Genomic DNA, 26,658 nt, shown 5'->3' on the forward strand with positions numbered 1-26,658 from the left:
CATCACAGTTCTCTATGCTTAACAACTTTAAAGAGCAGCCAACAATTTTCATCAAATCAGATTGTCCTAATACTTCCATAAAAAAAATTTGTAAAAAAATTATTTCTGGGACTGCTTCACAAAGGTCTTTATGAGAACTGTTGCTTAAAGCCAAAAAAACTTCAAGAGCAGGAACATAGCTGTCTTGGAATTTTCAGACCAAGTAAAAGAGTAGGCATTAGAGCATTGAGACTTTCCCCTGAAACTGCTTGTTTAGTTTTTGGTGAAAAACTAAATACTGTGAAATTTTGTCCAAATTCATCTTGATATCCTCCTATCTCTCTTCCAAAAGAATATCTAAATTAGGATGATTAGGGTCATTAAATCTTGTTCAAGAGCAAAGCTATTGAATCTTGTAAATTTCTGGTCAAAAAAAAAAAATGGGAAAGCGAACTAACATTGACTTTATGCTGTTATTTTGGGATTCTGTGCAGCTAGTTGCTTTATATAATTTATCTCATTTCATCTTGACCACAATCAATATTAGGCCTTTATGGCTCTCATTTCAAGAAAGGTTAAGTAATTCATGCAAGGTTACACAACTAGCAAGGGGAACAGCCATAATTTGAACCCATTTATGACGGACAAAAAAAGCCCATGCTATTTAATTACCCACTCTGTTATTTGTGCTCTTTTACCTTCAATTAATAACTAGACTTGGTTGTTAAATGAATCTTAACCATTTTTTATGGGTGAACTAACAAAAGTTAATGTAAAGAATATTGAAGCCAAAAACTAAGTTGTCAGTTATCATACTGGAAAATAAATAGTAATGCAGTCATCATTTAAAAGTCAGCTGGATGCACAGAACGGATCAATCCGTAAAGAAACTTTCTTAGTTTAGTAAGTCTGATGTAATATAAATCCTACTTATTTCTCCAGCTTTGACTTGGATAACCACATCTTCTGTGGCTGGCTGTGCAGTAGGCAAATGGAAGTACCCTTGATTCTGACTTTTCTCTGGGAGTGAATCCAGAGAGAAAACAAGCAGCTTTTCTATTCTTCCTCATCTTTAGGCACCCTAGAGGAGGTTGCTGATGTTAGTAATCAACTATATCCCTTTTGAAGACTTAGTTTAATATATGTTGATTGTTTCCTTACTGTTTGTCTTATTGGGGGAACCCATTCTTCTCCAGAAAAAGACAGATCCTCTCTTGGATTTATATATATGTGTGTGTGTGTGTGTGTGTGTATATATATATATATATAATGCAGAAACCTTTCTTCTAGAACTTCTATATGTAAAAGAATTATAAGCCAGGCATGGTGGCTCATGCCTGTAATCCCAACACTTTGGGAGGCCAAGGCAGGTGGATCATCTGAGGTCAGAAGTTCAAGACCAGCCTGGCCAACATGGTGAAACCCCATCTTTACTAAAATGCAAAAAAAAAAAAAAAAAAAAAAAAAATTCGCCAGGTATGGTGGTGCGCACCTGTAGTCCCAGCTACTTAGAAGGCTAAGGCAGAAGAATCGCTTGAACCTGGGAGGCGGAGTTTGCGGTAAGCTGAGATCACACCACTGCACTCCAGCCTGGGTGACAGAGCAAGACTTCATCTCAAAAAAAAAAAAGAAAAGAATTCTAGCTATCAACAATAATCACCGAGTAATATACAGCACAGTTATTTACAGCACTGTGGAGATCTAGGGTTTAGTTTTAGTTCTACCAATACCTTTGCTCACGAATAAAGGCATTTTATATGGACATCTCTAAATCTCACTTTTTTAATCTGTGAAATTTAAGGAGAATATTAGGTAATCTGCAAAATTCTATGAGCTCTACATTTACAGTTTTCTAGCACGTTTAAGGCCTACCTTTTGCTTTATAACGAGGTCAGGAAAGTCTACAATGTGCCAGGAGGTAAGTGTGTAATGCTGTCTGATGAAAGTGTATTCCTGAGTTTTCCTCCACCTATTGCCATCCCAGTAATTTTGAAAGGAATCATATAAGTGGCTTACGGCTGAAATCACAAGCTTTATCTTTTTCCATCTGATTTTTCATAATATGCATTCTTAGTTATTTACTTATTTATTCATTCATTTATTCACTCACTCACTTATTTAATTTTAGACATGAGGTCTCACTATATTGCCCAGGCTGGAGTGCAGTGGCTAGTCACAGTAAAATCATACTATAGTACAGCCTTGAACTCCTGGGTTCAGCGATCCTCCCACTTAACCTCCATACTACAGATGTACTCTATTGTACCCAGCTTCTGTCTGATTTTTGAGAGGTCCTATGGTATTCGATAATTCTCCTTAACAGGAAGGATAATCTAGAAATGTAATCAAAGGGAAACTTAGGCTGGTTATGAAATTATCTAGCTTGAGATAGAAAATTTCTCCTTTGTCACAGGATAATGTATGATTTACCTTATTTGTATTGCTAAGGGTTTGAGGGGACTATACTATATTAATCTCAGGCTTTGGAGTCTGACTTCACTAAAGATATGTGATTTGACATTCAAAAAAAATTTAAGTCTTAGTTGTCTCAATTATAAAATAGAGACTATAGATTTAAAGAGGTTTAACTTAATCCTCTTTAAATAGATATATTTGTATGTGATGTATAATGTATATTATTAAATATGCATATAATTTAATATGGTATCTATCACATACTTAATAAACATTAGCTTCTATAGCATTAATATTAATATTATTTTTATTGATGGTGGCATTGGTAATGGTAAAAAGTAACACTGTTGGCTGGGCATGGTTGGTTCACACCTATAATCCCAGCATTTGGAAGTCCAAGGCAGGTGAATCATTTGAGCCCAGGAGTTTGAGACCAGCCTAGGCCACATGATGAAAACCCATCTCTACAAAAAATACAAAAATTAGCTGGGCATGGTGGCATGTTCCTGTAGTCCCAGCTACTTGGGAGGCTGAGGAGGGAAGATCACTTGAGCCCAAGAGGCAGAGGTTGCAGTGAGCCAAGATGACACCACTATACTCCAGCCTGGGTGACAGAGCAAGACCCTGTCTTAAGAAAGAAAGAAAACAAATAAAGTACCACTGTTCTCAGGGATGCAAGGATGTTTCAACATATGCAAATCAATGAATGTGGTGTGTTATATCAACAAAAATGACCAAAAATCATAATCACTTCAATAGATGCCAAAAAAAGCATTTAATAAAATTCAGTATCTTTTCATAATTAAAAAAATCTCAACAAACTAGGTATAGAAGGAATATACCTTAATATGACAAAGGTCATGTATGACAGACCCATAGCTAGTATCATACTGAACGGGAAAAAACTGAAAAGTCTTTTCTCTAAGATCTGGAACAAAAAAGGATGTCCACTTTTATGACTTTTATTCACAATGTTTATTCCTGGAGAGGGAGTCCTAGACAGCAGTTAGGCAAGGGAAAGAAATTAAGGGCATTCAGTTTGGAAAGGAAGAAGTTAAATTAGCCTTGTTTGCAGGAGATATGATTTTATATTTAGAAAAACTTGTAGATTCCACCAAAAAACTATTAGAACGGATAAATTCAGGAAAGTTGCAAGATACATAATCAACGTACAAAAATCAGTAATATATTTATATGTTAACAGTGAAGGATCTAAAAAAGAAACTATGAAAGGAATTCCATTTAAGAGAGCTACAAATAAAATAAAATGCTAGGAATAAACCTAACCAAAGAAGTGAAAGATCTCTGCAATGAGAATTATAAAACATTGATGAAAGAAATTAAAGGGTCCACAAAAAAAAAAAAGGAAAGATAATCCATGTTCATGGCTTGCGAGAATCAGTATTGTTAAAATGGCCATAGACCCAAAGCAATCTACAGATTCAATGCAATCCTTATCAAAATACTGATGACATTATTCACAGAAATAGAAAAAATCATCCTAAAATTTATGTGGAAACACAAAAGACTATCATAGCCAAAGGAATCCTGAGCAAAAAGAATAAAACTGGAGACATCACATTACCTGACTTCAAATTATACTACAAAATTGTAGTAACCAAAAGAGCATGGTACTGCCTCATAAAAACAGACACATAAGCCACTGGAACAGAATAGAGTACCCTCAGAAATAAATCCATGCATTTACAGTGAACACATTTTTGAAAAGGTCACCAAGAACATACATGGGGAAAAGGACAGTCTGCTGCTGGGAAAATTGGATATCCATATGCAGAGGAATGAAACTAGAACCCTATATCTCACCATATACGAAAATCAAATCAACATGGTTTAGAGACTTAAATGTAAGATCTCAAACTATGAAACTACTAGAAGAAAACATTGAGGGGGTGATTCAGGACATTTTTCTGGGCAAAGATTATTTGGGTAAGACCTCAAAAGCTCAGGCAACCACAGTAAAAATGGACAAATGGAATCACATCATACTAAAAAGCTTCTGCACAGCAAAGGAAAAAAAAATCAACAAAGTGAAGAGAACAACCCACAGAATGGGATCAAATATTTACAAATTACCCAACAGGGGACAAATAACCAGAATATATAAGGAGCTCAAACAACTCAATAGGTGAAAAAAAAAATTCTGTTTTAAAAACAGGTAAAAGATCTGAATAGCAATTTCTCAAAATAAGACATACAAATGGCCAAAGGTATATGGAATGATGCTCATCATCACTAATCATTAGAGAAATGCAAATCAAAACTACAATGAGATATCATCTCACCCCAGTTAAAATGCCTTTTCTCGAAAAGGCAATAACTGATGTTGGTGAGGATGTGAAGAAAGAAGAACCCTTGTGTAATCTTGGTGGGAATGTAAATTAGCACAGCCTCTATGTGAGAACAATATGGATGTTCCTCAAAAAACTAAAGTAGAACTACCTTACAATCCAGCAATCTCACTTCTGGGTGTATATCTAAAAGAAAAGAAATCAGTATATCTAAGTGATATCTTTATTCTCATGTTTATTGCAGCACTGTTCACAATGGCCAACATATGTATCCAACCTAAGTGTCCATCAATAAGTGAATAGATAAAGAAAATGTGGTACATGTGCACAATAGGATATTATACAGCCATAAAAAAGAATGAAATCCTGTCATTTGCAATAGCATGGATGGAACTAGAGGATGTTATATTAAGTGAAATAAGCCAGGCACGGAAAGACAAATACTACATGTTCTCACTCATATGTGGGAGCTTAAAAAAATGCAAATCAAAGAGCTCACTGAGATAGAGAGTAGAATGATGGCTACCGGAGTCTGGGAAGTATAATGTAAAGGGTGTGATAAAGAGGGGACTAGGGTAGGGTTAAGCAGTTCAAAAATACAATTAAATAGGAGAAATAAGATCTAATGTTCAGTAGTACAACAGAGCAACTGTAGTTAGTAATGTACTGTATATTTCAACATAAAAGGGTGGAATAAGAATGTTTCTCACACAAAGAAGCGATAAATGTTTGAAATCATGGATATCCTTATTACCTTGATTTGATTATTACACATTGTGTAATGTGTAATGACATGTACCCCATAAATATGTACAACTCTTATGTATCCATAACAAAATAATTTTTTAAATTACCTATATTACTATTTTATATAAATTTTCAAAAAAATATATAAAGAAAATATGGTGATAGTATTCATTCCAGTAATTAAATATTTTAAAAATATTCTTGGAATTAATCTTATTTGAAATCGATAATGGTATTATGAAAATAACATGAATTAGCACAGTGCAGCCTTGAACTCCTGGGTTCAGCGATCCTCCCACCTAACCCTCCCCACTACAAACGCACTCTATCATGCCCAGCTTCTTCTATCTGATTTTTGAGAGGCCTTATGGTATTGAATAATTCTGCCTATCAGGAAGGATAATCTAGAAATGTAATCAAAGGGAAACTTATGATGGTTATGAAGTCATCTGGTCTCAGCTAGAACATTTCTCTTATGTCACAGGGTAACATATGTATGTTTTACCTTATTACCTACTAGCGGCAGTCCTCAGAAAATGAGATCTTGCCACCTTAATGAATGCTTTTGGTTTTGGGAAAAGATCTGTCAGGCTTCAGAGAAATGTTTTTGGGAGAAATAATGAGCCTTCACATCCCTTGTGTTTTCAAAATTTGGACGAAGCTGCTGTATTCTAATTATTTTAGTGTTTATCTGGGTCAGTAGATGTTATTAAATGCATACAAAGCTCTATCCTGAGCGAATTCTCTAGCTTGCAGCCTAATTTTAAATAAGACAAAAATAAATATTAAAGAATGAGATCAAAAATATATAGTAATAAGCACTAATAATTACCAAGACACACAAAGTAATAATTCATATATGTAAGTAAATGGAGAACTGTATTTATGTAAGAGATTTTTCTGATGATGACATCTGGTCTTTCTCAGAATCATTTTATTTAAATAAGTTGACATTACTTAGCCTAGTTTTTCATACTTCAAAAAATCTCTTCTTAAAAACTTTTACATTTTTGGTGACAATGATTTAATTTTTTTTTTGTTACTGACAAACCCGAAGGCCATTTAGCTAAAAGAAAAGGACTCAACCTTACTTCTTTTATGAAAAATAAAATGATTCCGAGATAGCTGCTAGAAGACTACAAATGGGTGATAAGTTTCAGGCAGCTCCTAAGTAGGCTGGTATCTCTTTAGAAAAGATGTTTAATTCCTGTTCACGCTAGACTGTGCCATTAATAATTAAATGCCTAATGAATCTGTTCTCACAGAATTTTAAATTTTGCTGGGGAGAATAGAAATAATTGCAGTGTAGAAGAAAATAGTGTGCTAGAAAGTATCAAATTGATTTATTTACTCTAACATTTGTTAAATGCCTATTAGGTGTTGGGCCTGATGTCTGTCTCCAAGGATGCCACATTGAATAAGATATTGTCTCTGCCTTTTAATAGTTCACTCTCTAGTTAAGGAAAAAAAAAAATCTAAACAATTAGTTGGAGTGTAAAGTAGGAAATGTTAACATGTTGCTTTGTCATAGATGGTATCAATATATGTTAAATATATTTATGTTATAAGGTTATATAAATGTTAATGAATGAATGTTTAACTGCTTCATAGAAAGTGCAGTGGAGAAAAGGAGGAAGATATGACTCTTCACCTATGATTTACAGAGTACGTTATGCTGCAACTATATATTAAGGAGTGAGCAGGAGAGCTAAAGTGAGCAGATCAAGAGGGCAGCACAGGACATTCCAGGTAGAGAGAATAACATATGCAAAGGCATGAAGATATTTTTCTTTTTGATTTAAAGTAAAATAATAGTGTTGGGGCCGGCCTAGTGACTCATGCCTGTAATCCCAGCACTTTGAGAGGCTGAGGTGAGTGGATCACCTGAGGTCAGTAGTTCGAGACCAGCCTAGCCAACATGGTGAAACCCCGTTTCTACTAAAAATACAAAAATTAGCCGGGCGTGATGGCGGGTGCCTATAATTCCAGCTAATTGGGAGGCTGAGGCAGGAGAATCGCTTGAACCTGGAAGGTGGAGGTTACAGTGAGCCGAAATCACGCCATTGCACTCCAGCCTGAGGGACAAGAGCAATACTTTGTCTCAAAAAAAAAAAAGAAAAAGAAAAAAAAAAGAATACTGTTGGTTGTGTTGATGCATATCTGTAATCCCAGCACTTTGGGAGGCTGAGGCAGGAGGATTGATTGAGGCCAGGAGTTCAAGACCAGCCTGGACAACATAGTGAGGCCCTGGCTCTACAGGGGAAAAAAAACAAAAACACTGAGTGTGGTAGCATGCACCTGTAGTCCCAGCTACTCAGGAGGCTAAGGCAGGAGGCTTACTTGAGCCCAGGAGTTCAAGGCTGCAGCGAGCCATGATCTTGCCACTGCACTTCAGGCTGGGTGACAGAGTGAGACCCAGACTCCATAAATGAATGAATGAATGTAAAATAATAGGACATATTCAAGTAAGGGGGAGAGGCTGTGTTACTGATTCAGAGTTTGTGTGGCAGAGTGACAAGAAACGAGCTGGATAGAAAGCTTCAGAGAATTAAATTGACATTTTAGAAAGATAACTCTGACTGGAGTGTGAAGAATGTCTAGAGAAAGAAGACCAAAAATGCAGAGATAAATGTAAAGGGGTATTGGATCCAAACAAGAGAGAAGTGATGACCTGAACTAAAACAGTGTCCTCAGAAATAGAGAGAGGGGAGAGCTGAGAACTATGTGGCGATAGAATTGACAGAACTTAATTATTTGCTAATTATTACGAATGGGGGCATTCTGACTTTTAGGTTTCTACTTTGATAGTAAAGATAGTAATCAACACTAATGATGTAAAATGCTTACATATTGAACTTTTACTTTGGGGACACACACACAAAAAAATGTCCAGGAAACACTTGGAACTCTGTATCCAGGGTTACAAAACACACAAAGGTAGATTCTGTATTCTTGTGTGTACATGATAGCTGAAATTGTGCAAGTGAGTGAGATCACGAGGAAAAGCCAGTACCATGGTATATTGGGAGTTCTAAAACTTACCCACTAAGACCAGTGTCAGGAAGAAGAAAGATTGCATTTGAGGGGTTTCTAAGGTAGCCCAAGTATTTTCACAAGTATGTGAAAACCAGTGTTTATATTTAATTGACATCTTGCGAATGTCCCGCTGGACTTTGTAAAAGTGATTCATTCACTGACTTAAAAATTCAAGGCCAGGCACGATGGCTCATGCCTGAAATCCCAGCACTTTGCGAGGCAAAGGCAGGCAGGCGGATTACTTGAGGTCAGGAGTTTGAGACCAGCCTGGCCAACATGGCAAAACTCTGTTTCTACTAAAAATGCAAAAATTGGCCAGGCGTGGTGGCACACACCTGTAATTCCAGCTACATGAAGTAGGAGGCTGAGGCACAAGAATCGCTTGAACCCAGGTGGTGGAGGTTGCAGTGAGCCTAGATCACACCAATGCACTCCAGCCAGGGCAACAAAGTAAGACTAAGTCTCAAAAAAAAAAAAAAAAAAAAATCAGTAATATGAAGTAAATAAAAGAAGAAAATAAAAATTTTAGTTGTAAGATTTTTAAGTTAATGTGCACTTATTAACTCATTGCAGCCATATTAGTGATTTATATTGAATTTCAAGAAGCACGACATAATTTTACACAAATCTATCTTTTTGTGTAATGAATATAATATACAAGTGAATTAATTCTGTTAAATAAAATAGTACTTCCCTACTGTCAGTTCACTGATCCTTTTTTTCTTCTCATTTGAGGAAAAAAGTATACCTTTAAAAAGTGTCATATACTCTAGATAAGAAAGTTCAAAACTTTTTACTGAGACCCACAGTAAGAATATATTTCACCTTTCAGTCAAGTACTGATCCTTGTACAATGCGGGGTTTAGAGGTGCTTACTTCCCATACAGTCAGAATACCACATAGAACTTTTGACTTACCCAAATCTTTACTAATAGCCTCACCGATAACATAAACAATCGTTTAACACATATTTTGTGTTTTATGTATTAAATACTATTATATATTCTTACAATAAAGTAAACTAGAGAAAAGGAAATGTTATTAAGAAAATCATAAGGAAGAGAAAATATATTTACTATTCATTAAGTGGAAGTGAATTCTCAAAAAGGTCTTCACCCTGGCATTCCCCTTGAGTTGGCTGAGGAAGAGTGGGAGGAGGAGGAAGAGGAGGAGGAGGAAGGGTTGGTCTTTCTGTCTCAGGGTGGCAGATCCTGAAGAAGTGGAAGAGAAGGAAGGGGAAGCAGGAGAGGCAGGCAAATTCAGTGTAACTTTTATTTTTTAAAAAAATTTGCATATAAATGGATCCTCACAGTTCAAATCCATGTTGCCCAAGGGTCACTCGTATACACGTTGTGTGTGTGTGTGCATGTGTGTGTGTGTGTAAGCTGACACAAACCTTGCATGAAACACTACTTACCCTTGTTTGTTCCTGTGCTCAATACTTTTAATCTCCTTAATCTCTTTCAGTGTTTTGCTTCATGGATATTTATTCTATTTCTCACTTTTACTAACTGTATGAGATTGTAAATATGAAGTTCCGAGATTATAAGCATGTACAATTCTCCTTTATCTTAAAACAAATAAACAAGAAATATTTATCTCTTGCTCTACTTATTTCATTTTCATTTTATTTTATTTTATTTTTTTTGGCACAAAGTCTCACTTTGTTGCCCAGGCTGGAAAGTCGTGGTGTGATCATAGTCCACTGCAGCCTTACTCCTGGACTCAAGTGATCCTCCTACCTCAGCCTCCCAAGTAGCTGTTGGGCCTACAGCTGTGCGCCACCATGCCCAGTTACTTCTTATTTTAAAAATTATGATTGAATCTAACCTTCATTTAACTCCAAATTTCTAACGTATATATAATCAACACTTCCTACTTTAACCTTCCCGTCACTGAGGCCCTTTTTCCTGCACTTACTCCCTTAGCAATGCCATCCAAAATCAATTTCCTTGGTAATAGCTAGCACTTGTATAACAACTAATGTGCCAAGCTAACTGCTTTACAATTGTTAATATAGTTTACTCACAACAAAAATATGAGGTAGGTTCTGTTTTTATCCAGAGTGAGATTAAGTAGTTTGCTCAAGATTACACAGATGATAAGCAGGGCAAGTAGGATTCAAAACCAGGTATCATATATAACCAACTCTTAAACTAAATTTCTATAACACCACATTGCTATTTAGATTTTCAATTATGATATCTTTCTCTCATCTTGTTTTTCTTTCTCTCTCGATGTGTCATTTGTGTTCAAAATTAAATTTTTCTATAAAGACTGGAATAATAGTCTAGAAGTAACGGTAGTTGGTAAATATTCTTCTATATGCTTGTATTACTTCAAGGGATGAGGATAATGTTTTAACGGAAGTGATGCCATCAAATTAGTTTCACAATGATGAAGAAGGTGAGTGAACACTTCAGGAAAAATGAAAATATATTCAGGGGTGTATGAGTTTGCTAAGGCTGCCATAACAAAATACTACAGACTGAGGACTTACCAACAGAAATTTATTTGGAGAAGTGGAAGAAGAAGATGTTGGTCTTTTTGGTTTCTCCTGAGACCTCTCTTCTTGACTTGCACATGGCTACCTTCTTCTCTGTACATGCACTTCCCTGGTGTTTCTTCCTCTTCTAATAAAGACATCGTACTCACTGGGCTAGGGCCCACCTCCTTGACCTAACTTAACATTATCTACCTGTTTTAAGGACTTATTTCCAAAGACAGTCATATTCTCAGGTGTGCTGGAGATTTAGGACTTAAGAATCTCGGGGGAACGCAATTCAGTCTTTTAAAAGAAATATCTTACCAACAGAAAAGGTAGTCTACAGCATGCAGTTACCCTGGAAAGGATCATGGATCAGTTTAGTGAGAATGAGAGCTAGGAAAGAGACACCAGAAGGGAGGGTATTGATCCTGAAACCAGTGTCAGCTGGATAAAGGAAGCAAGAGATTGGAAAATTGGAAGCACATTTTAATGTTATGGAGAAGGGAAGGACAAAACAGGAAGGTGTGTGTTAGGTTTGTTGACCTACCCAGCATTCCTAATTACAAGCAGAAAGTTGATGTGCATGCAGGGTTCTGCAAAACTTAGAATCCCTGCTGCATGCCTGTCACTGAGAAAGATTAAATTAATAGAGAATGGAGGAAGTGATATTGGAGATGTGGCAGATGAAGGCACGCTCTTAGAGCATATCTTTCAAAAACAATGTGCAAAGTTAAAAATGTTTTTGGAATTGAAGTGGTGTAACTAATTTAAAATATATTTTTCTATTATTTCAAGGATTGTACTATTATATAATGGTATATATAATAGAAAAGGAAATATAACTCTCCTCATTATGTACTAGAAGTATTAGTGATTTCTTCTTTATGGGTCACATTTTCCTGTTATTTCATATGTCAGTAATTTTTTGTTATATACTAGACATTCTGATTTCTATGTTGTAGGATTTTGTTGTCTTTTGTTAAAGAGCATTGACTTTTGTTCTGGGAGACAATTTATTGGAAAGTCAGCTTGCTCTGTTTTCTTCTTTTCTGTAAGCTCAATTAGAGTGGGTCTAGACCTTTTAGGGGTGTCACGTGAGTGCTTAGCATTTTCAGTGAAGTTCTGCATCTCTTAGTATGTGACATCTGGATTTCTGTTCAAATCACAGCTCATGGCTCTTCAGTTAGCTATTTTCTGCCAGGTCTTCAGCCTTGCTTTGTGCATGTGCAGCTTAATATGCATCCAATGACTTATGATAACTCCTTTTGGGGCTCGTTTTTTGTGTAGTTAATGCTTTCCCACCGTTTTGCCTTATAAATTCTAGCTATTTCAACAGCACCAAGCTCTACTTTGTGCCTCTTTAGTTGAATGAGGTCATTGTGGTCTGCCTGGGCTCCACCTACATCCCTGTGTTGAGGTCTGGAGTACAGCAGGTAGAAAGACAGAGTGGTCCTAGGGCTCACCTCTTGTATTTCTCTTCTTTCAGGAAGCACAGTCCTGCACAAACTGTTGTCCAATGTGGAAAACCAGTAATTTCTTCTTGAGAAATTGAAAACATCTTTAACATAAGTTTGGCATAGAATTAAATTCAACTTCTTAGAAATTGGTTTTTGCTGAAATCAATTTTATATATTTCATACTAATAACACTACTGTTTTGAAGTTAAATATACATATATATTACAACATATAAAAGATAAATCACACTAGCTTGGAACAATAATATAAACCACTTTGTAAAAACCCCATCCTGAGAAGGAGCAGCATGTTAAAACCACTTGTGTTGAGAAAAGTGTTCTGAGAATGGTTCTATTAAGGAAAGTTTGTTTTCTTAGCTTTTGATGTCCTCGGGTAACAAAATCAACATTCTTCTGTGTTTAATGAAATAAGTTGTAAAAAAGCAACAGGTGTTTTGGTAATAAAAAAAAAAAAACTATTCAGGGCTTAAATCATTAGAGTACCCTGTTTTCTTTATTATAATTAATGAAACAAGAGATTTTGAAATTAATCTGTTGCTGTGTAGACTTAGAGAGAGGAGTCTAGGAAGTGAGTTATATGACCTTATTGACCTTTGGACCTATCGTGTTTAATATAATTACCCACAATTAGTAGATTTTTAAATAATTTATTGTCTAAAAATATAAACAAAATAGAAATATGTAGCTACTAGAAACCTAGAAATGTAATTGTTATTGTCATAGAAATGCATGAATAAATATAAAATAAAGGAAAAATTAGACAGATTGCTTTTTGAATAATTGCATAAGATTTTTTGGCTGAAAATTAATAGATGTTAAAATGTGCCAGTTTATTTAGATTTCCAATAAAAATGTTCATTTGATATCTGTATTTAAAAGTTATTATTTACCTAAAAAGCAACTATGTATAGTGTAAATAATTGTTTGGAAGACATTTGAAAATGTCTTATTTGATCAGGGAGGATAATACAGATTAACTTTAGAAAAGGTTCAGTAAAAATGTATTTCTCGATCTGTTCTCTTTCCCCCACTTTTCCCACTCCCACCTCCATCTGTCCTTTTAATACCTCTCTCTTAATCTCCTCTACTTCCCTCTGCAACAGTCACATTACCTACAAGAAATTGATTATTGTCTATTGAATACTCGTTCTTGAAGGTCACTGTTTCTTTCATCCTTGTTTTTCTATGGATAAAAAATCTCTCAAATTATTTATGGAAGTTTCTTTCAAGTTAATTTTTTTCTATCATTGTCCTTTTTTCTATTAGGCATAATATTTCTCACTTTTACTTACAGCATTTATATTTTTTATTTTCCAACTGATATACCAATATGGATATAGATATCTATGTCTATCTATATATCTATTCATCTGTCTGAGCAGTAACAAAAATACAGACTTTTTCTTTCTTCTTCTGTACTTTTCCAGCTGTGTTATGTTAAACTCCCTTGTGTAACTGTATTCCTTGGCTAAGATATCTGGTAACCATTATTTACAAATAATATACTCCTTTGTACAAGACTAGAATATTCTCCACAGGGACATTTTAAATGCCAACTCCAGTTAAATGTGTGAGGCTTTGAATTCAGTGTTGGCCTTATAATGAAAATTACAGACTTTTTAAAAAAGAAGTTATGTTTATAGATTAACAAATCTGGCAAAATTTTAGTCTGTCACTTTGTCCACATTTAATTAGAAAAAGCTTTGTGTCTTTTATATTCTGCTTATATAATCTTCAGTATTTTCCTTGGTGCTATTTTTATTAAAACAGTAATTTTTGGGGCACCTAATACGACCAAGCAACATGATGAATCATGTTTCTAAATGTCAGTTTATCATGGAAGAATTAGAAATTTTAAAATGTGAGCATACATGAAGCATTTACCTCATTGGAAAGATGTTTCTTATTTAGATATTCTTTTCTCATTTTTTTCCATTTTATACAAAATGATAATACTACGAAATTATCAATCCTTTAAAGTAACAGTTTGTGCATTTTAACTTATAAGATAAATGCATTTTGCACAAAAGCACATTTTATGAATTTCAGATAGTAAGATAGATAACTTTATGAGGCATACTATGATTTGATGTCCCCACTTCCAGTTTCATAAGATTAAAATACCTTATGAGATTGAAATATGGACTTCCTATCTGTTTATAAATCTTAGTGGAGTGACATACACACGTTAACCTTTTTTAACTGTATTTGCCTTCTTTGATTGTGTTTGCTAGGTAAATACAGATTTTAGAAAGGGAAGATAAAATATTTTAAAATAGTTTTGCTGATTGCCTGCAATTCTGCTTAGCAAATTTAGTTCCACAAGCAATGGATTTAATCAAACCTGACAGGAGTTAATACCAGTTGGAAAAACTTATGAACAAGTATGCGTAATTCTAAGGATTTGGGGCTGTTGACCAGAAAATCATAAACACTATTTAGGTAGCCAACCAAGTAAGATCATGATGCCTTCATCCATATCTTACAGCAGGGGTCCTCAATCCCCAAGCAGCAGACCAGTTCTGGTTCGTGGCCTGTTAGGAACTGGGCCGCACAGCAGTAGGTGAGAAGTCATCCAGGGAGAATTACCACCTGAGCTCCACCTCTTGTCAGATCACTGGCAAAATCATCCCCCCAACCTCACCCGGTCCATGGAAAAATTGTCTTCCAAGAAACCCCATTCTTGGTGCCATAAAGGTTGGGGACTGTTGTCTTAGATGAAGGAAAACAATAAAAAATTAATTGGGAACTATCAAGAAATCTGACCAAGGAAGCATCAGAGGAACTGATATGTCATCCACAGAAGATTAAGATGATTACATCTTAATCTTCAACTTCAGTTAAGCTAGTAAGCTTAACTTACTAGCAAGTTGAAGCTTTCTGTATTGATGATATATTTTAGATAATTGAAAACCTTGAGTGATTTCTTTCTGAATACAGTTTTTTAGACAATTAGTATTATCTAAAATTGTATAATTGTAGAAGTAAACTGACCAGGAAAAGAATGACATTTTAAAAAATACTTTAGGGAATTTTATTTTTGTTTTGAAGGCAATAGAAAAGGATCTGACTTGATCAGAGTTGCATTTTTAGAAAAATTCCCCTAGATGTTTTAATGAGAATTAATTTTATCTGCTTGGCCATGTATAAACTATAGCAGTAATCTAAGAAACTGTGGAAGTATTGGAGATGCAGATAATTATTAGACACACCTAAGAACTTTTTATGTGATACTGATTAGATTTGCATGATGAAGTTTTGAAAGGCATCAAGACTGATTCCATATTTGGGGCATGACAAGTTTTGTGGACAATGACATTAAGAAAGCTTTGACCTGAACACGTTACTGAGACAGCATGCTCAAAATAAGGAGTTCACACATCACTAATAATCATTGTTAACTGTAATTTGAAGATAGCTAAACAGTCTTCATAAATATAAGATTTCATTAAAAATACATTTATAATAAACCATGATAAATTTACCAGTTATTATTCTTGTCAAATAGATGTTCAAAGTAACTTTAGCTTTTAATTGTCTAATTTTGAGTACCAATAACCAAAGGATATACAAATTAGTCATTTAAAAAATAAAAGCCTTATGAGGTTTTTGTTGAAAATTTTGAAAAATCATAAATAACATGAAGTGGTATAACATAAAGAAAACATGTGTATGTTTGGAAATGAAAATTCTATTTGGGCAATGCTTTTTGACCCAATACTACTAACTTAAAAGTGCTTCAAAATGGTCTAAAAGTGCATTAGTCTGTCTTACCAAATCTGGATAATATAATCATTTTTAAAAAGCATCATAAGGTAAATTACAGAATCAGGGATTTTTTATACCAGAAGTAACCACTTAGTCTAATTTTTCCCCGCCTAATTTTACAGATTTAAAAATAAACTTTTACAGAATTGTTATGTGGCCTGCCCATAGTTATAAAGACAATGACTCACAGACTCAAGTTTGGAATTCTTCTAAAGTATTTTATTAATTCAATATAAACATTTTCTTAGTTATTTGACCATTTGGTGTGGAATGTTTCTTATTCCTTCTAAATGAAAGTGTTGCCTAATCCCATTCTGTTTTAAAGCTAGTTAGGACATGTCTAGTGTTGCAAATCTGGAAATCTCTTTTTTGAAAATCATTTCACAGTTTTCAAGGAATGCCGCTGAAATTTAGCCTTCTAGTTTCCTTTTCATAGAACAACTACAAACTGGCCAAATTATATCACAGAGGCATCAACCTTGTTGTAAAGGAGTTTAAAGAAGTGCATATAGAATGTTTTGTCCTAATGTATCAAAATTATTCCAGATTTTTCTGTGATTAAGCATGCATTGGCAAAATGAAGTGGAAAGATTTATCATTGTCAAATAAATTCAGTTAAGTTCCTCTTCCTACCCCTGTTAATGATCAGAGAGAGAGAGTCTGTGATATATAACACTGTTCTTATCGACCAAATTAACCAGATAATCAATCATGCTAATAATTCACTCTGCCAATTTTATCAGATTTTGATTTTGACTTACTAGTCAGGCTAGTGATCTTGTCCTAGTTCTAACCAGGTAATGTAGAGTCACTGCAGGTAATATGCTAGTAATATATTATTTTTTAAAAATATCCTGAAAGATTTCCTATACCATTTCTTTTACAAAGGTTTTATATTTTATTTATTTTGTCCAATTTTTAAATTTATCCTAGTTCAATGAAAACCTCTCTAAGCTTTGTAAAAAGTCTAAGTTTTATTAACAGTTGAGTAAAATAAAAAACAACGAAAATTTCAAAAATCCTTAGAAATCTCTATGAAGAAATCACCAACAAACGTCTTAGGTTGACAGAAGTCAACCTATGAAAACAATGAAGCTTTGTGTTGACTCCAAACATTTCATGACATAGGTAGCTGTTGAAAGCTGAGAAATTTTAGTTTTGTTTTCTGGAAACTTATTAACCATTTAAAGTGCTTTCAGAGATTTGTTATTTTTAACTTCAAAATGATATAAATTGAAGGTTTAATGTTGCTCTTTCATAAATTGCTTTTTCCCACTAATGTTTTTCTTTTCTTAATGTTAACTGGAACTAGCACCAGCAGGCATATAATCAATAATATGGTATTTCACACGGATGCAAAATAACTTGTAAGTTATTTATTATTAGGTTCCATTAGTATTTAAGAATTTATAGCCATCGATGAATATTTATTGAGAAATTACTTAGTGTTACACACCATTCTAATCTGTCTTGATTTATCAGTGAATAAGACAAACTTAGTCCCTGCCTTCATGGAGCTTATAAATATTAGATACATTATTGCAAGTTTGATCAAATCTAAGGATGTTTGAGGGCTACCCAAAAGTTCTACCGAAAAAGGTGATTGTATAGTTTCAATTCAGATTTGCTGTTTGAGTTTATTCTGAAACATCCTGAAACCTAATTCTGAAGCCAAGGCTTTTATTAAATCAGTTTGCTCAGAGTGAGCTAGCCCTTTAATTTTCTCTTTTGGAAAATGTACTTCAGAGCCATCTGATTGTAAGCATTATGCTTTCAAAAAAAAAGCATCTATATAAGAAGAAAAGCAATGTAAGAAATCAAGTTATAATAGATATTTGACAATGGAAAAGAAAAATCGAAGGTTCACAGATTAATTTGGGAAATGTAGTAAACAGCTGGAAATCTGTGCCTACCTTAGAACTATTAAATTAGTTCCTTTTTAATTGCTTGTGTGGCTTATGGCTGTCTTACAAATAGTTGTGTCTTTCCGTCCTACTTAATTATAAACTTTTTGAATGCATGCTGGTAGTATCTTCTGGATAGTGCCACAGTTCCAGAGTTTTTTCAAGGAATGCCTCTGAAATTTACCTTAATATTTGCCTCTGCATAGAATACTTCATAAAACACTCAATAAATATTGGTTGAATGAGTGGAGGAATAAATGAATTCTTAAGGTCTGAAGAAGTGAATTCCTTTGGTTGTAAAGTTTTAAGAAACAATTTTTAAAAATTAAACATTGAGGCTGGGCGCGGTGGTTCACGCCTGTAATCCCAGCACTTTGGGAGGCCAGGGCGGGTGGATCACGAGGTCAAGAGATCGAGACCATCCTAGCCAACATGGTGAAACCCCATCTCTACTACAAATACAAAAATTAGCCGGTTGTGGTGGCGGGCGCCTGTCGTCCCACCTACTCAGGAGGCTGAGGCAGGAGAGTGGCTTGAATCCAGGAGGCGGAGCTTACAGTGAGCAGAGATGGTGCCACTGCACTGCAGCCTGAGCGACAGAGCGAGACTCCGTCTCAAAAATAAATAAATAAATAAATAAATAAAAATTTAAAAAATAAACATTGAAATGTTTTGTAGGCATAGAACAATAAATATCTAATATAATCAACTTACTATTTTTTATGCTGCAGATACTTCTGGGGTCTGTGGTTTATCCTTAGTGGCCCACTCTGCCTCTGACATTGAGAGTATTGGATTTCCAAAGATGACCTTTTGAGTTACCCCAATGTCAGTAGGTATTTGTCATTAAGTCTGACTTCTAGCTGTACTGGCTGAGAGAGGAGCCTGACATTTGGGAAAGTATATGTACACAGATTCAAACACATACATTCTTAAGTGTTTGGTGTTATGTTAATAATCAGTTTATTTGGTGATTGCTAATTCATAGATTACACCATTGACTTGTCTTGTAAGATGGTCGTCAGTTATTCAGGTGAGATTGTGAAAACTGAGTAGCAACTGATTACAGATTTGAAAATGGGCATTTGATAAATGGCATGAAAAAATAAGGTTTGCTTGTTTGGTCAGATTAGAAATTTACTGCCTCAAGACAGGTCACTTTAAGATACTGCCTATTGAAGTATGGTGTGATAGACCTTATCTCAGCCTCTTTTCTTGATTATCTTTGTACTTGTCAGCAAGACAAACTACAGAGGCACAAGATAGCCTGAGGCATAGTTGGTTGTTTTCTCTTGGGAAAGGAAGAATATGTGTTTTGAAGTTTCAGATTCAGTTAGGGTTGTATTTTAAGGTTTGGATTTTGTGCTTTTTTTCTCTTAATATTTTATATCTTTTGAAATGAAACAATGACTTATTGATTCTAAATATTTTATAAACACTTGTGAAATAAATAAATAGATAAAACAGCCAAAAGCCGTCATAGTAGACTGAGTACTCTGTGTTCATAATAGATGTTGGCTCTGTGACAATTGGAATATTTTGAATTAGGAAAACTGGTATTTATCTTACTTTTTTTATGTCTGTGAAAAGATATAGTAGATAACCTAAATGAATATTAATTTGGTCTTTTGTTAACAATATACTGTTTTAAAAATAATACCTTAATGATGATATTGGATATTTCTGATACTTTTTTATTCAAAAATATTTGTAAATATTTTTTATTTACATTTTACATTGTACATTTTTATCTACTCTATTTTGTCATCTCAGAAATTATGGTTTATATACATTTTCTCAGCTGAGAAACTTAGAAATTCTGTAATATACCCAAGGTAAATGCAGAACTGGAGACCCAAACCCAGGCATTCGTACTCCATTTTACCCTACATCTCATCTGGAGGTTTATAAGTAAGTTTTTGATTAAACAATAAGATGCACATTTGAAAATAAGAGATCCAGTCTTCATATTTCTCTTGTATAAAACTACTGAGTAATATGTTAGGGTTTAGCATGAGGCATGGGTTCCAGCTATAGGGTATTCATAATTTAATTGGAGAAACAAGAGATAAACATAAAAAGAGAGTAACAATATAAGATTGTATGTATAAGATGAGTGATTCAAACTGTAAGTCCTACAGAGACAGGAAAGATTTCTGTGGATTGGGACTACTAGACGAGGATGACTGGAATGAGCTTGGCTGTGCTAGAAGGAGGCACATAGATAAGCCAGTAAAGGAGTAGAGGGCATTCCAAACAGGGGAAGTACAGAACAAAAATAAAGGTATTGTTACCCGGCAGCCCTTGGTATAGCTTACATACATGGTAGAAGATTTGTGGGAGGTGTGGTTACAAAGGCAGGTGAGGGGTCACATTGTAGAAGGATTTGAATGCAGGGCTAAGATCTTAGGACTTCATTTTGTAGGCAATGGGAAACCACTCGTGGTTGGTTGGTTGGTTTGTCTGGACATGGCATTTGCAAATAGTACACATTTTTTTTTTTCATGGTCAAGACACCTGAAGATTAGAGCCTGCTTCCTTCTATAAGCTACATCGCCACAACTGTGAATAACATGCTTCAGGACATTGAGGGGTGTGTGTGTGTGTGTGTGTGTGTGTGTGTGTGTGTGTGTGTATGTATTTGAGGGGGCTAGAGATGGGCATATCTGTGTGGCAGGGAAAGGGGAAGAGAGGTGGCAATCTTCATTCAAGTATTATAGACTCTTTCTGTGTGTCAAGCTATATATCATATGAAAAGAAAAACATCTATAAACATGAGATAATAATGAGCACCTTATAGAAACAAATTATAAACCTGAAAAGTGATTTGTAAAAATATTGAGATTTAAAGATTTCTTGGTCAGAAGCTGAAGTTTACCAGGTAATTTAACTTAGGGGATTCAGCCAAATTCCCGGCAGCTTAGCCAACAGTGTCATTTCATTCCGACATTGAGAGTACCCAGGGAAGCTAACTCCCTGTCTTTCTCATGTCTGAACTACTGTTGCCAAGATCCTGCAGTTCGTCTGTCAGATGAGAAGAAGTGTGGCTTTTTGTGGAGCCACCTTTAACAGTAACAGGGCTTGTGAAAAGAGTCCTCATTTTCCAGATGCAGTGAACCTAACAAGAACTTGAAATTCGTCCCACGGCTATACCAATCAGTATTCCAGCTGTAGTAAGTTAATTGGCAATGGTTTTTTGTTTTGTTTTGTTTTGTTTTTGTTTTTTCTCCTTTTGTCTTCTTTAAAAAAAAATAAATCCTGGAAATGGTGAAAGACACGTTGTCATGACAAAAAAAAAAATGATGACAATATTAAAAACAGAATTCTGGAGGTGGCATCTTAAGAAAAAAACCTCCCCAGTCAATATTGAATCCATACTTTTCTGCCTGAATTTGAAAACTTGCAAGCTGATTTAACTATCTCTCTGCCTTCTTACTCCTTCCATTTCTTTTCTGCTGCCCATATTTATCCTGTCTCATTTCCTGCACCTTTCATGCATGCTGTTACAAGGCCACACTCCTCTTCATTACCCTTTGAACATTTGCCATTCTTTTCCAATTCTGTTCAAGTTCTCTCTCATATCTAAAATGAATACATATAACCTAATATACTTAATATGAATTGATTTTTTTAACAATGAGATACCAGACTTGAAAGTGAAAACTTGAATTATTGCACTTGAATGTATATGTAAGGTGATGAATATTATAGACATTTTTGAACTCCTATCTGTGACCTCCTATTGATATAGTTCGGATCCCTTCTGTTGTATATGAAATAGCATTGCTCATTTGGAGACTCACAGTCATTGTTCAAGGGAGCTAATGTCAGAACAGAATTGTAGTATTTAGCATCAAGACCCAAAGACAATGAAAAGACCAAACATTATCACAATTGGAGGAAAAAGGCAGGATGAGTTGAAATTTGAAAAATGTAGGCCAGGCGCGGTGGCTCACACCTGTAATCCCAGCACTTTGGGAGGCCGAGGTGGGTGGATCACTTGAGCTCAGTAGTTCAAGACCAGCCTGGCCAACATGATGAAACCCTGTCTCTACTAAAAATACAAAAATTAGCCAGGCATGGCGGCAGACTCCTGTAATCCCAGCTACTGGGGAGGCTGAGGCAGGAGAATTGTTTGAACCCGGGAGGCGGAGGTTGCAGTAAGCCGAGATCATACCATTGCACTCCAGCCTGGGCGAAAAGAGTAAAACTCCATCTCAAAAAAAATAAAAATAAATAAGAAAAGAAAAAAAATTTGAAAAATATTTGAGATGAGCAATTTAATACTTAGGTGCCAAGTATTGGAGTAGTGCCTTTTTATCCTGGTTTCAGGGTAAAGAGAGAAGGACACAATGGATTGTTTTTGCCTTTTTTTTAAGGCTAGATGGGTATTGAAACTTCATTGTAAAGAAATATTTGAAGTAAGAGCATCTATTACGATATGGTCTGCTATTACATTTATGTGAAAAACTGAGGGGAACACTGTTCCCATGGTGCAAACACAAACCAAAAAAGATGTATTCCATTTAAACTGTAACTAAGCTTATACAGCTAGCCGTTTTTCTTCATGCCAATTTTATAGAAAGGTTACAGTGTAATTATCAAGAGGAATGCATCATAATGTGGTGAACTGGCCGGAAGTACTTGGTCACACACAACTTCAGTTTATTTGTGGTTTAATAATGATAGTCACCAAGAAGTTTGAAGTATGAGAACATTAGCTACTTCTCCCACAATTTTGTTTCAAGGCAATTAATAAAATTCTCAAATCAAATTTTGCCACACATACAATTATTAACTATTTACTTGCAAGTAAGCACAAAATAATTCATGAACCTGTCCTATAAGTTTGAAAAAAAATTGCAAGCTGTCTGTCCTTTTAGGTTTCCCAGTCACTACCTCATAGAAAATGTTCATTTTTGACAAATAAAAAGTTTCCTGAACAACCACAATTGTTCAGGGTTCATAGCTGGACACAGAACCATTTAAAAATTTAGTGGAAGATTATCTCTAGGTGTAAATAGGCCTCATGAGATTTTTACACCTTGTCTGTAAAATGATGGGCAGTATTTCTAATATATTTTAGCCAGTCTGTATAACACTGGTACTTTTAATTCACTCATGAAAATCCATATGCAATGTTCATCAAGTTAGTTTACATGCTTTGTTTTTATCAATAGGCATACATTTTGTCATTCAGTATACTTATTAGTAAGTCATCAGTTATTGATTGAAATATGAATAACAAAAGGACCTGGAGTGACCCCCTTAGGAGTACAGATTTCTGATCCCATCAGCCTGCTCCTGGCTGGTGCATTCCGGATTAGATGCTAGAAACATCTTGGTTATAGTCCACCCTCACTAACATACCTTTAGTAACGTTGGATTTTAAAGTAAGTTGCAGACATTGTAACACATGATGTAATCACTTCCCACATACGGTATCCTTTTTGGTTGCCAATTTGTAAGACATCATTTGGAGTTCTGAAATGAATGGCAAAACTTTTCACTAATTATATTTTTAAAAATTTTGCCTTGTATTTTGATTTAAACTTAATATTCTTTTTTCCTAGATATCTGCTGTGACATTAAATATAATCTTTATCCAGTTTATACATCTGTAATTGAAATGTCCTCTACCTCTAAGAGTTTTGCTAGTTTTGTTCATAGACAAGCATATACTTGTACTTTCATTAGTCATCTCTTAGCTTAATAGCATTGGGAAATCTTTCAGCTTGAATGTGTTTAAAAAAAAAACACTTCCTTTTTAATTTACCCTTATCTATTCCCAATACATTTTTAGAGGCTAATAAAAAAATGTCCTAAAACTTAAACAGCTTTGGGAAGTAAACTATGCTTTGATGGGCTTTCACTTAATATTTGATCAAAGAATAGTTTACCCACTAGGAAAACATACTTTTTAATTGTCATAATGACGAAATATAAGAACAAAAGCTGTGTGATTTGGGAAAGTCACTTAACCTCTCTGAAGCTTTGTTTTCCTTAAAAATAAAATGAAGATAGTAATAATAAGTACTTTATGAAGTAATTTTAAGGATTAACAAGGTAATACATGGAAAACCCATAGCAAAGGGCCCAAAACATAAGATCTGGAAATTAATAGTTATAATAGAAAAAAAAAAAGAGAGGAATTTCAGTAGAATGTTCAACAGTGTCCATGTTGTCTCAGAGAGATCAAGTAAAGCATGAACTACACAGAGTGAGAACTCAACATGCAAGCTTTTCTGCCAGAATGTAATATATGTGTACCTGAAAAACCACTCATGCTGCAAAATTACACAGTAAAAATAACGGGCTTAAGGGAGAAAAAATTAAACTTTGGGCACACTATTCAAAATCGATTCAGTTTCTCCCATTCTGTAGCAATTTACCCATCTGACAAAGGGCTGGTATCCAGAATCTACACTGAACTTAAACAAATTTACAGGAAAAAAAAAAAAAACAACCCCATCAAAAAGTGGCCAAAGGATATGAACAGACACTTCTCAAAACAAGACATTTATGTGGCCAACAAACATATGAAAAAAAGCTCATCATCACTCGCCATCAGAGAAATACAAATCAAAACCACAGTGAGATACCATCTCACGCAAGTTAGAATGACGATCATTAAAAAGTCAACAAACGACAGATGCTGGAGAGTATGTGGAGAAATAGGAATGCTTTTACACTGTTGGTGGGAGTGCAACTTAGTTTAATCATTGTGGAAGACAGTGTGGTGATTCCTTAAGGATCTAGAACCAGAAATAGCATTTGACCCAGCAATCCCATTACTGGGTATATCCCCAAAGGATTATAAATCATTCTGCTATAAAGAAACATGCACATGTATGTTTATTGCAGCTCTGCTTACAATAGCAAAGACTTGGAACCAACCCAAATACCCATCAGTGATAGACTGGATAAAGAAAATATGTTACATATTACACCGTGGAATAGTAAGCAGCCATAAAAAAGGATGAGTTCATGTCCTTTGCAGGGACATGGATGAAGCTAAAAACCATCATTCTCAGCAAACTAACACAGGAACAGAAAACCAAACACTGCATGTTCTCGCTTATAAGTGGGAGTTGAACAGCGAGAACACATGGACACAGGAATGGGAACATCACACACCAGGGCCTGTCGGTGGGTGAGGGGCAAGGGGATGGATAGCATTAGGAGAAATACCTAATATAGATGCCGGGTTGATGGGTGCAGCAAACCACCATGGTGCTTGTATACGTATGTAACAAACCTGCACATTCTGCACGTGTATCTCAGAACTTAAAATATAATAATAATTAAAAAATCAACGCAGTTTTGTCATTGTTGCTATGATTTCTAGTTACAGTCCTAATAAAAATACTAGCTCCATTAAATCTCCAAGAATACTTTCACCCAGCATCAAAGATCATTTTGATCGAATTATTCCATGCGTACAATATACATGATGTTTTGTTAGTAGTAAAGTATCACATGCCATCTAACTGACCTGATTCAACGAATCTGCATAAAGATTTGAAAGAGTAGTTTTGCTATATTTTAATTGTCACCTTACGTCAATGCTAAAACAGCAAGTTAATATTTTGCTCACAAATGATATGGATGTGCATAATTTTGTTGGGTCACATTCTCATCTCATTTTATTTTAGCTGCTGTAAGTAAAGATGATTCCATTATTTCAAGTCTTGATGTCATTGATATTGCGCCAAGTAGAAAAAGGAGACAGCGAATGCAAAAGAATCTTGGGACAGAACCTAAAATGGCTCCTCAGGAGCATCAGTTTCAAGAAAAGGAAAAGTAAGTCATTTTGTTCTTTGCCAAGAAGTGAGGTGACATTTTTGAAAATCTAACATATGATCTTAAAAATTATATTTTCATTTTGAACTTATTTAAAGTTATTTTTAAGAAAATGTGATTTTTGAATTGTAAAATGTTTGAATCAATATATTGTTTCTGGTATTTGGTTAATTTCTATTCATATTTAAAGCTGAAATGCTGAAAACGTAAGCAAAAATTTTTTTCTCATGGTTTTTATAGATTAATTAGAAACGGCATGTAGGATACTAAAAATATTAGAATCCAACTTGTGTTCAGTAAAGTGTTTCAATCTAATTTACTGCTTAAAAGAGACCCATATAGCATTCAAATTAGCCATTTAATTTGGTTATGCCTGGCATTTTTTTCAAGTAAAATGTCTCTTTCTCATCATCTGTTTATTTCTATCAAATTTTGGCATTGTATATTCTCACTGTTTTTCACTCTTTGGTTCTGATTACCCTGCATCAGCCTATATTTCAATTTAGGTGTGATGAGTTGCAAAGTTGAAACACTTAATATTTCATTACAGCAAAACAATGAGCATTTATAAAGAATATTATCATTTGGGTGTGTTTATATATGCTCTGAGAATTTATTTTTTCTAAAGTTTTTGTTAATTCAGTAAGTAGTTATCAAATGATGATGCTGTAGCAGATGATTTTATAGTTCAGTGATTTTCACAGTATGGAATGAGGTTACCTGGGGTTTTCC

At 34.7% G+C, this 26,658-nt stretch overlaps 1 protein-coding gene across 5 annotated transcripts in view; it reads left to right on the forward strand.

Annotated features, from left to right (window-relative positions):
* Positions 1-26,658, forward strand: part of XRCC4 (X-ray repair cross complementing 4) — a 291,186-nt gene that overhangs the window by 160,834 nt on the left and 103,694 nt on the right. For 4 of the 5 annotated variants that reach the window (XR_013418175.1, XM_001111900.5, XM_078004435.1 and 1 more), the window contains exon 7: positions 25,779-25,926. The exons of the other annotated variant lie outside the window; for it this stretch is intronic. Coding sequence is in view for 3 of the 4 variants with exons in the window: in XM_001111900.5 (XP_001111900.2) it covers positions 25,779-25,926 (148 nt within the window). In the remaining variant the exon portion in view is untranslated. The remainder of the gene's footprint in view (positions 1-25,778; positions 25,927-26,658) is intronic. 5 annotated transcript variants of the gene reach the window in all.

Source organism: Macaca mulatta, chromosome 6 (genome assembly GCF_049350105.2).
Source record: "Macaca mulatta isolate MMU2019108-1 chromosome 6, T2T-MMU8v2.0, whole genome shotgun sequence".
NCBI classification, from domain to species: domain Eukaryota; kingdom Metazoa; phylum Chordata; class Mammalia; order Primates; family Cercopithecidae; genus Macaca; species Macaca mulatta.